Below are 12,370 nucleotides of genomic sequence, written 5' to 3' on the forward strand. Positions count from 1 at the left end.
GCTCTCTGATTCCTGTGTCGTGTGGAAAGACTAGGTGTTTCTGGAGGCCAGGGACATTATCATATTCCTTTTTGCATTCCTCCTAATATTGTGCGGGATATACCAAGGGTCTATAGACATTTCTTGGAGTGTCCAGTACCTTATACGTGTAGGGTGCTCTACAATATACAAAGGCTGGCAACGTTATCGCCCATTTAAACCTCATTACAACCTTGCGAGGTCGTTAATACCCCCATTTTACAGATGAAGAAACTGAGAAGTCGATATTAAATGAATTGTCCAGTGTCACACACGGCTGGCAAGTGGCAGAGTGTCTAACTCCAAGGTCAGTGAGAAAGAAGTGCAGGGATGCCAGAAATTCGGAAAGTTTTCTTTTCTGGCCCAGGTAACTACCCTTCCCCCTTCCACTTCCTTCTTCTTACTGCCAAAACGTAGACATTCAAGACTGTGCAAGCTGGAAAAAAGAAAAAGGAGGTTTCCATTCTCCTAAGAACTGATTTCAGGAGAAGGTTATTAATACAAGATATCCTCGGCCGTGACCGTGGCCTCTTCTATCTTGGTCTTAATCTCCGGGAGGGGAATCTGACTGATGGCCACCACAACCAGGTTAGTGGCGTGGGCTGAGGCGCTGGCCACGCAGATCCAGAACGACTCTTCATACTCTTCTTCCACCACCACAAAGCGGAAGAGTTTCTCCTGGAAGTTGGCGATTCGTTCTGTCAGGTCGTGAAATTTTACCGCGGCCATGAAGCTGGCGATGGCCAAGGCCACGACTCCTCCTGAAACCCAGAAAGGACACCCTCATGCTCAGCTCTTTTCCTTGCAATTCAACCACTAGATGTGAGGTGGCTTTTCTGTGGCACAGGCAACAAACTTGCGGTGTAAAACACGCTTAGGGCAACACAAATTTTAAAATGCTTTTAAAAGCAGCAGATAATCCACTCTGTGAGGGGCGAGAGGTGTGAGAATAAGCTTCCTATCAGATCTACTTTGAGCCTCGACTCTGCCACTTTTTCCCTTACCCACGGCGGGGCAGGGTGTGTGTGTGCACATGTGGATAAGCTCAGTCTCTAAGTATTTCAGCCTGTGTATGTAGACCTTGAGGCATCTGAGGGAAGAGACAAGAGCATCGTACTGGGCAGATTGGGGGATCAGAACGGAGGGCTAGACTGTTCTCTCCTCCTCAGTTATCCTCTTTCCAAGCTTAATGATAAGAGGAGATAAGAGAAGGAGGAAAGGAAAGGAGAAAGGAGAAAACTGGAAGATTTCAAACTTCATGTCCTTCCCTACCTATTGCTTCAGACTTTGGCCTTCCGGGTTCCCTCTGTTTCTCTTTCTCTCTCCATCTTTCTCTCTCTCTTTCTCTCTACTTCTCTCCTGCCCTGATTTTAATTAATATTTAAAAAACACATTTATTATGCCCTTTGTTTAGACTATTACTTCTTATTGAAGAAAATTTGGATGCCAGAGAAAATCACAAAGATGAAAAGACAAATATGCTCTTTTCCTAAAAGCCAAATATAAACACTTTGAACATTTTAGTATATTTCTTTACATTTCCATCTCTTTAATAAAATTAGTATTATGGTACTCTTACTGCTTTACACTTGATTTACTTCCCTTACTTGAATATTTTTCCATGTTGTTAAATATTCTGTTAAAGCACCACTTTAAACTGTGTATGATGTTTTATACTAGCGACACACCTAATTATTTTAAGTTTAATTAAGTGTGACCTAATTTCTGGATATCTAGATTGCTTCCAATTTTTTGATAGTATAAAGTGCTGCAGGAAACTCCTTTTAATATACATTTTTTGTGCTCTTTTCCTGTTATTTCCTTAGCATAAATTAATGTTTGGAATTGTTTAATCAAAGGATACTCGTATTTTTATGCCTTTTGAGAGTAAAGTTTTTCAAATTGCGTTTTTTAAAATACTCTTGTCAATAGAGCTTGAGAGTACTGTCTCTCTGAGGAAGGGAATTGACAGAGATAAGCATTTATTTCAAAAGCGGCATTGAGCACTTTCTACATGCCAACCACTGTGAGCATTCAGGCAGAGATAAACAAGTCTACATGGGAGTGAGCCACGTTTATAAGAAATTCTACAGGATGGCCACAGTCTGCAAACATAGGCCAATACGTAATAATTGATTTACTGACATTACATTCCAATGCATGATAAAACAACATTACTTGTTTCTATACTTTATGGTCATCCTGTATAAAGTAAAAGGTAGTGAGGGGTTACTGCCATCGGGATATCTTGACCATTTGACCTGGGTTTTCTGAAATCATTCTTGGGATTTTGTTACTTTCATTACAGGTGATTTTTTCAGTGCTGAACTAAATGTGAATTAATTTCTGTATATCAGATACTCTCCCAAATCAACACACACACACACACACACACACATACATTCACACACAACTTTTGTCTTGGAAAATAGGTCACGGTGGTCATAGACGATTAAAGAAAGGACAAAAGGCTTGGACTCAGTTATACCTGGGTTGGAATCCTGCCTCTGTTACTCATCGTTGTGTGACTTTGGGTGTATCTTTTTTTTTTTTTTTTTTTTTTTGGCGGTACGCAGGCCTCTCACTGTTGTGGCCTCTCCCGTTGCGGAGCACAGGCTCTGGATGCGCGGGCCCAGCAGCCATGGCTCACGGGCCCAGCCGCTCCGCGGCATGTGGGATCTTCCCAGACCAGGGCACGAACCTGTGTCCCCGGCATCGGCAGGCGGACTCTGAACCACTGCGCCACCAGGGAAGCCCTGGGTGCATCTTTTAACTTCTCTGAGCTTCAGGTTCTTCACCTGTAAATATGGGTCTAATAATACCGCCTCATAGAGAGGTTGTGAGGTTTACACAAAATAAGGCATGTAAGCCCCCCAGGTCCCTTCTCTTCTGTCCTTTGTGAGGTTCCTTCAGAATCACAGCAGCAGTCCCACATCCTCACTCATCCCACGGTCCCCTCTTCTTCACCCACAGCTCTCTGTCTTCTCTCTTCTCTCATCCCGACCTCTCTTCGCTGCTCTAAGTCCTCAGCCACTCATGCACGCTAATACTTCAGTTCTTTATGATGACAGAGATTCTTCAACTTCTAGTAAAAAGGATATTCATGCCCATCAAGGAAGTAACAGACCCAGGGAAGTGAAGGCTGAGGTGGGGCATTTTAATTCCTTCATGCCTTCTGCCCACCTACTTGGAACTCAGCCTCCTGATGGCATGGACAGGAATCTGTCTCCCCAGGGGCCTTCCTTACCTGCGAGAACGTTCCATAGACAGATGCCCCCGGGGCCGTTGACTGCCCGGTACGGAACCTGGATCATGTTGAGAATGGCAAAGCCCATGCTGACCAGAGCCAGCGCCAAGGCCAGGAAGAGGAGAAACAGAATTGTCACGTGGAGGCCTGCATTGAGCTCCTTCACCAGGTGTGGGAAGACTGGGGAGAGAAGACACAGCCAAGATGTCAGCCTCAGAGCTTGGCTCCAGTTCGTATGTCCCAGGCTTGCTTACCATGAAGGCTTTAGCAGAGGGGAGTGAGGGCAAGGCAGCAAGTGCTGGGTTTTCAAAAAGCAGGAGACTTCCTGAGATGAATTCATGGCCCCCAGATTTACCACTTATCAGTTGGCCAACAATCTTCGCTTCCTTGGGGTGGCTGCAAAATCAGAATGTGCCCCAGCTGGGCGTTTAAGTTGCATCGGCCTCGCAGCTCTGGGATCTGGTGTGAGCTAATCCGTACAAGCTCCAGATGGTGTTGCTTTAGCAAAGGAGGCTGGCAAGAGAGTCAGTCAAAGAAGGCTGATCGATCACAAAGTTTTCATCTGGGTCAGAGAGTAGCCTTCATTAAATCAGAAAGGTAGAAGCGGTCTCAGGTATATCATGAAGAGTATAGAGGGGTGTAGCAAAGTGAAGCCTAGATCTGGCATCCAAAGTTCCAGGTTCAAATCCCAGCTTTGCTGATTTGCCACAATTATAAAATATTTAGGATCATCTAAACCCTACTTCTCCTACCCATCTTACAATATTGAGGGGGTCAAGTGAAGGGCATAGGAATAATCATAGTGCCCACTTTGTGGGCACTAATGCAAAGCTAGGAGCATCATTTTGGATTCCCCATAATGATTCAGTAAGATAGACATTAATTCCCTGTGTATGATGGACATGTAATTCTCATGTTGCACTTTATTAGAATATTAATTTGCCATATTAATGTGGCAGGATAATTTAATGAAATATTAATTTGGATTTGTCTTCTCTATATTTCTCTCTATGTGAAGATTACATGATATATCATAGTAGAGTGTTTAAATATTGTCTAGGAAAGAGTCCGTTCTCAAAAATGGCAACTGTGGTTGTTATTTTACCCTCTGACTTGGGAAAAGTCATGTGAGTTCTCAAGCCTCAGTTTCCTCATCAGTATAATGTGGATAGTAATAGTTGCATAGGAGTTGAGTGTAATCAACATTTACCGAGTACAGTCAGGGGCCAAGCCCTTTCCGTCTGTTATCTCATCCAATCCTTGTGACAAGGATATGAAGTAGATTTTATTAAACGCCCTTACCTTACCCACAGGCTTGGAGACACCAAGTTCCTTGTCTTTGGGCAAGGTGATCCTGAACTCTATCCAGGACCAAAGTCTTATATATCACATGGTATATAGAGTTTAGAGTCACTGATTTCAGTTATTGTAAATGAATGATTTAAAATGATGAAAGCTAAAAAACTCCTGGGGAAAACCCCTTCCTCTGCAACTACTCCAAAGTTTCTACTGAATACCTCCTGGTCAAATCTGGGTCCATCTTGTGAATTCCAACCTCCCTGCTTAATTACTTGATACAACTGACCAGCCCGTCTTTGGCCCCAGTTGGGAGCCAGGACTCAAAGCTTTCCGGGTTCCACTCACTCCCTGACCCCGTCCCGCTCTGGCTCCTTTGCTCGCTCACCTGCCCATTTTTATTCATAGAAGGCTGGTGTCTCCCAAGCCTGAGAACAAGAATTTTTGTCCTTCTTCCTTTGAGGTGTCCTTTCCACTCAGAAGTGTCCAGACACTCCACAGTTATGTCTTCAGTTCTGATCTAGCTTTCTTTCCAGTTCTGTATTTCCATGTATATTTATCTCTATGTGGTTATCTCATCAGCATCAGAAACTTTACCCCAGAAAATGAACTCCTTCCCGTGGGATTTTTTTCTGTAGGACTTCTCTCTTCCGTTTCTTGTCCTTACATTTCAGTTGTCCTTTAGATTTTTTTTTTTTCATTGCAAACTCACAGCACTTTTTCATTCCAAACATGGTAGCTTATGCCTGATTACCTAATTGTTTCATAATCCTGTTTCTTGCCATGCAGCCCTTAGGACACATAACCAGCATAATCCTCACCAAACACTTAAAATAGAAAATCATCACCTGTGTGATTGACAAAGATCAAAAGGTTTGCTAATACACCATGTTAATGAGGGGGTAGGGAAGGAGGCAGTTGTCAACACTTGTAGGGATATTAATTCATACAATGTCCTTAGAGAGCAATTTGGCAACATCTATCACAGCAATTTCATTTCTAGGAAAAGCACTCCCACGTGTGCTCAGAGCTGTATATATCGGATATTCATTACAGTAGCAAAAGATTGGAGAAAAAACCAAATCACGAGTCAATAGGAGATTGAATAAATTAAAGCACGGTCACACAAAGCAACTTATAAAAAGAATTAATCATATCCATATAATGACATGAACCCATCTCCAGGTGTGATTTAATAAAAAAAATTGAGAAATAACCATATTATGATGATGGGGCGAGGGGATTTGGGGCATATGGAGTGATACGGAGAGGGATGGTGAAAGAATACCCAATCCTTAGCTTCCGCAGTAGGAAATGTATTGACTATATTAAAAAAAAAACAAATCTTTACTGATAAAGGGCTGAATCTCATTCAGCCTCCACAATCATGGGCCACACTCCAAGGCTCTAGATCTCCCAGTTAATTGAGATCTTATTATTTTTTACATATGTCATTATTTAGAAATTCAAATCTTCCCTCACGAGTTTTCATGCATCAGTTCCTTCTATTAATAATTTCTTTAAGGGGTGACTCTACTGTTGCTCTTGTCACACAAGTGCCATCCCAGGAGACCTGTTGCCTGCTTGCCTTTCATATTTGTACCCAGTTTCCAAAAGCTTGAGACACGTCTGACTTAAGGATTACATTTAAGTTTCCAGCTTGAAATCCATGACCATAAGAGGATACGATCCATGGTGACAAGTGACAATAGCTACACATATTGAGCGCAGACTGTGTGCCAGCACATACACACTTTCTCTCTTTCACTGCTCAGGCAACCTTCCCTCACGCCTACAGATGCGTAAGTTAGAGTCTTAGAAATGAGAAGTTAAATAGCTTAGTCAGGTCACCCAGCCAGGAAGTGCTGGCTTCAGGATTTTGCTGCAGATAACTTGGATAAGCAAAGATTTAAAAGTTTAATCCTAGTACAGCTGGAGGTCTAGAGGTCTTATTTTGAATTTGGATATATAGTCTTATGGTGTACATATTAAAGCTAACCCACTTGAATCCCAGAAGTGATCAATCATCCTGTCAGCAACTCAAATTAGATAACTATCTAATTATTAAGTAATTTGTTTGCTCCCTACTCCAGAGACGTCCAGCAGTCCCTTTTGCCCCAGCAAGGCAAAAATTAATTTTAAAAAAGAAATAATTGATAAATTGGATTTCACTAAAATGAAAAAATTCTGCCCTGTGAAAGACAATGTCAAAAAAATGACAACACAGCCACCGCAATGGGAGAAAAGAGTTGCAAAAGACACATCTGAGAAAGGACTGTTATCTAAAATGGACAATGGTAAGAAAAGCCTGAGATCTGAAGTCAGATCCAGGTCTGGCTGTTGACGGAATGCTTGGGGGTGGGAGATGAGGGGGGAACCAGTGAATTAAAAATTATCAAGCACATACTTTGTATCAAGCACCACATCAGGTGCTTTTACAGAAATTATTTCATTTATTGATTTCTCTGACCCCCAATTTCCTCATCAGTAAAATGGGCATAAATAAAATCTCTCCTCTAGCGCAGAGTGGGTTGGAGGAAATGAACAAAGAGGTGACAGCTTGAGACATTAATGTGTTACTGCCCAGTGCTCATTTACTGCCTTTCTCTTTCCCAGATGGAAAGCTTCTGGAGGGCAGACACTCCTCTGTTTAGTTTATCCCTGTTTTCCTAAAAGCGCCAGGCCCATAAATACAGTACGGCTGAATAGGTGAACACTGCTAAATTAGCGTTTGTCCCTTTCTTTCCCCAGCCGCTCAAACTGCTAGATTGATTTGTTTTTATTTCAGAAAGTCTGGCTATAAAAAAGGATCTTAATTAGGATTATGCTGTATAGTTCTCTGCTCTTCTCCATGATTGGTTTGGAAATTGACTCTCTTGGGTGATTCTAGGGGAGACCCCTATGAAGGTGCGAATTGAGGCTGTTTGTCCACGAGACCCAATCGAACTTTCCTACTCCAGTTTACAAAGCACTTTCACAACACCCTTCTCCGCTGATGTGCACATGGGCCCTGGGAGCAGGGATTTTTTTTTTTCTTTCTTCGGAACAACAGTGACAGTAGCAGGAAAATCCTGATTCCAACTTGGGGTTTGGGGGCTCTGATACACCCCATAGCTGCCTCACACAAGTAGGTGGTACTGGCTCTAGGAGCTGTACATCTAAAGGTAGAGAGACTCACCTCTGAGGCTAGAGAATGTGGTAACAGACGCGGTATCCCTGGGTGGCATTGGTGTAAAACCAGCCAAAGCCAGGAGGAACCTGGCCCCAGCTCCCGGTGCAAATTTTCAAAAAGAATCACATCATGGTTATACACCCTCCTCTGGGACCCCACCCAGGGCAGCCAGAAATAAAACTTACCTGAGTATTATCCTGCTCAGAACTAATATTAAAAAGTCCTTTATGATTCTTACACAGTTCTGATGTTTCAGAGAGCAGACCACGTTAGATGAACCCAGGGTTTTTTTTCCCATAGTCACCCCTCTGAGAAGGAAGAGGGCGGAGGGAAAGGAACATGTACTGAGTGCCTCCAGTGGGCAAACAGTAAGTGCTCATTTGCTTAGCTTATGGCTTCCAGGGCTAGAGGTAGTTTGCATTTCTGTGAGCTGGGATGGCAGGGGTTTAATTAGCATCACAGTGGAAGGGCCCAGTCTTGTCTTGCCCTCCTTTGAACTCCTCCTTCTGCAAAGCCTGTCTCTGCTTCAGCTGCTTCTCCAGAAACAGTGCTTGTGCTTGGTGACCTCCTTAATTATCCTAGGCCCACCATCTGCCACTCCACACCCTCTGTCATGGGTTGCATTCTGTACCCAGCCTCAAAAAATGTGTTGAAGTCCTAACCGCCATCATCTCAGGATACGACCTTATTGGGAAATAGGGTCTTTACAGAAGTAATCAAGTGGAAATGAGGTCATTAGGGTGAGCCCTATTCCAGTAAGACTAGTGTCCTTATAAAAAAGGGGAAATTTGGACACAGAGACAGTCATGCACAGAGGGAAGACCATGTGAAGAGACTTAGGGAGAATGCCATGTGTAGAGTGGAGTAATGTTGCCACAAGCTGAGGAATGTCTGGGGCTACCAGAAACTGGAAGAGGCAAGGAAGACTCCTCCTAGAGGTTTCAGAGGGAGAACGGCTCTGTCAACAACCTGATTTTGGATTTCTACCCTCTAGAACTGTGAGAGAATAAATTTCTGTTATTTAAGCCACCCCGTTTGTGGTACTTTGTTATGGCAGCCCTAGGGGACTAACACACCCTCCCAAATGACCCCTCAGTCGTTTCTGACAGGAGCCATCCACCTGCATCCTCCCATCCTGGAGAATTCACATCCATCCACCACCTCCCCAACATCCAGAATTTGCTGAATTCTGGGAGAACAGTAAAGACTAAACACGCCGCCTTGGGAAAGTTGCCAGTCACAGATTCCCGAGGGAACAACACACACAATGGAGGGTGGGACCTTTAGGGTAAGACCGACCAGGGTTGGAGACTGACTCTGGCACTCAAGGCTCTGTGACCTTGATCAAGTTGCTTAACCTCTCTGAGCCTCATTCTTCTATCTGACAGGTTTGTGGAAGATTAGTATAGCATAGGTCACATGTCTGGCATCTTGTACGTGAACATTCAGTATAAATGAGTTTAAAAGTACTTTATCGATATTCATTCAACCAATGTTTTTGAATGTGTGCCAGGCACTGTTCTAGGGGCTTGGGATCATCAATGGACAAGATCCTTGCCCTAATGGTGCTATATACCAAAGGGGTGGAGACATAATAAATAATAAACATAACAGATAAATAAATGATCTAGTGTGTAAGAAGGTGGTTATGATGGTAACGTGGTATATCATGCTATATAATTACATAATTATATGGGCTATTTTTATTATGTTCCCTGAGCACTGGCTTGCTTATTAAAGTCTCTGGAGTATTGCTGCTATTGAATCTATTGCTCCCTTGTTCAAGCTTTGGAACTTCCTTCGTGAGGTTTGTTAATTTCAATTCCCTAAAACTTACACAGTACTATATATAAAGTAATCAACAAGGACCTACTGTATAGCACAGGGAACTTTACTCAATACTCTGTAATAACCTATATGGGAAAAGGATCTGAAAAAGAATGGATATTTGTATTCAGTGATACTGAATCACTTTGCTGTATACCTGAAGCTAACACAACATTGGAAATCAACTATACTCCAATATAAAATAAAAATTTAAAAAAACCCTATTATCTGCAATTATTCTAAAAATTGTGCTATTTCCCCCTTTTTTGTGTGTGTATTTGCGGGTTTTTTAAAAAATTTATTTGTATTTGGCTGTGTTGGGTCTTCGTTTCTGTGCACGGGCTTTCTCTAGTTGCGGCGAGTGGGGGCCACTCCTCATTGCGGTGCGCGGGCCTCTCACCGTCGCGGCCTCTCTTGTTGCGGAGCACAGGCTCCAGATGCGCAGGCTCAGTAGTTGTGGCTCATGGGCCTAGTTGCTCTGCGGCATGTGGGATCCTCCCAGACCAGGGCTTGAACCTGTGTCCCCTGCACTGGCAGGCAGATTCTCAACCACTGCACCACCAGGGAAGCCCAATGTATTTGTGGTTTTGAAACAACCTCAAACTTCAGAAAAATTGCAAGAATGGTACAAAGAAATTTTTTTTTTCCTTCTGAACTATTTGAGGGTAAATTGCCCCTCCAACCCTGGCACTTCAGGGTCAATTTCCTCAGAAAGGACCTTGTCTTTCACAACCATGATACAACTATCAAAATCAGTAGGTTAACACTGGCATATGACTGCTGTTTAATCCTGACACCCTGTTCAAGTTCCACCAATTGTCCCAGTGACATCCTTTATAGTAAACTGACCCAGCTCAGAACCAAGTACTGCATACAGCTGTCATCATCCCCTTTTAGCATGTCCTATTTCTTTGTTTTATTTATTTCTTTATGTTAAGTGTGTTTTCAGCTTTTTATGTTATGTTTTTAACAGAGCTTTTCAATATCCCTGGTCCAATTTAATTTCTGGGTAAATATAAATATTCCCAGCGATATTTTTTCTTGCTATACATAACAAATATATATATCCTTCATGTGTATAAATAATGCCAATTTGTATCATTATATTTGTCAATGGTTCCAGCTCTCTGTCTTTATACGTTTAATAAGATACCCTGGTCAGGATTCTAAAAACTACAGTTATGAAATATAGAAATCATATAATGAATAAACCCCTTATCCCCTTGCATTTGCATTATGTTGATTAATTATGATTTTGTAGGATACTGTTCTCACCAGCAATCTAATTGTATGAGTCTAAAGATGTGCAGAATATTGCCTTTTTTGTTTCAATTTTTCCTTCCCAGAAGATCCTTCATAAGCTGGTCTTGGATTCCTGCTCTATCTACCTGCTGAGCAGCTCTGCCGTGACGCTGGATGGCCGCCCGCCTACGTCAGTACCTGCTCACGTTCATGGACAGCAGCCTCGCCCGAGGTCTCCTTGCCAGGAAATATCCGGGTTGAGCTTTGAACCCAGATAGTCTGATTCCAGAGCCCAGGCGCACAGCCCTTTTGCTTTTTCGCAGACTCTGAAGCATTTATGTAAATAGAAGAGGAAGGTTCATTTCAGCAGGTCGTCTACACCCTCAGGCCACACTGGCTGAGCATACCCAAGTTGTGTGACCTGGGTCTAAAGTTTTCCGCTGGGTGACCTCAGGAAAGCTTTTAACCTCTCCAAGCCTCAGTGGAGTCCTCTGCAAACTGGGAATGTTAATAATTCCTTCTTTATAAATTTGTTATAAGGCTTAAAAGAGACAAACCATGTAAAGCACTTAGTAGAATGTCTGAACACGTAAGCACTCAATATTTTTAGTGATTATTCACAGAGGTAAACTACAAAGATATACAAATCCCTATTTCTAATGTTTCCATAAGCCTCCACAGAAATAAAAGGTCTCTTCTGGGTGCTGAACAAGAGTAAGTCCATGGCTTACTGTGGATTAAGCCATTATGCCTTAGACTGTAGTGGCACTTGAATTTCGCATTCAGACACAAGCATCCTTACGAATATTTAAAAATAAGTGTTCTAAAGCAGGTTTCGTGCCCCCCAGTATACTCACTCGTGAATTGGGACTGGCGGCCCCCAAGCCCGCATTGCCGCACCTTACAACCGCGGAAGAGTCCGTAGTAAATGTCCCCAATGAATTGGACCAGCTCTGGATCTGTGGCATTGACAAGATCAACTCCAGTCTGACAAAGGATTTTCCCACTCAGCCAGTGGGGCAACGCCAGGGCAACGATGATCAGGATAAAGGAGGAGAGGCTGAGTAAAGATGCCAGCCCATACCACGTCTTTTTGAACCATCCAGGCATCCTGGTGGGTGCAGGTCATGCCCCAGGTGTCTGAGCAACAGCGGGGGTCCTTGACATCTTCCAGACACTCGGCAATCCCCTGCTCTAGGGTCAGCTCTTCCAAACACACTGTTTCAGGATTTCAGGTCCATCTCCTGGCCCTCCCTCAGCGCCTGCCTCCACAGCCCATGTTTACTACAACTGCACTGGAAGTCTCTACAGAGACGTCTTCACCTGACTGGAGTGTAGAGGAGTGTGTTACCGAAGGAAGTAACCCTATATCCCCCACTAGACTAAGGTTTCAGCAGAGGGCTTAATTGTTCCTCGTTTCAAGTATTTGAATAACACTGGTGTGGACTTCTTAATGGCAAGGAAGTTATTAGCAGGCGTAACCAGGTAGATTTGACTATAAAGAGATGCTAACCAGTCTCAAAAAATGCATACGGTAGAAGGAAAACAAAAATGGAATGATTAGCACT

General features: G+C 43.1%; 1 protein-coding gene across 1 annotated transcript; it reads right to left on the bottom strand.

Moving 5' to 3' along the window:
• Positions 1–513: 513 nt before the first annotated feature.
• Positions 514–11,912, bottom strand: CLRN2 (clarin 2; the record flags this gene model as incomplete). Its single annotated transcript, XM_082653598.1, has 3 exons — positions 514–779; positions 3,266–3,445; positions 11,660–11,912. 3 exons carry the CDS (start codon positions 11,910–11,912, stop codon positions 514–516), a joined length of 699 nt encoding a protein of 232 aa, XP_082509724.1.
• Positions 11,913–12,370: the final 458 nt, after the last annotated feature.

This window comes from Grampus griseus (assembly GCF_964374135.1).
Source record: "Grampus griseus genome assembly, chromosome: 4".
Taxonomy (NCBI): domain Eukaryota; kingdom Metazoa; phylum Chordata; class Mammalia; order Artiodactyla; family Delphinidae; genus Grampus; species Grampus griseus.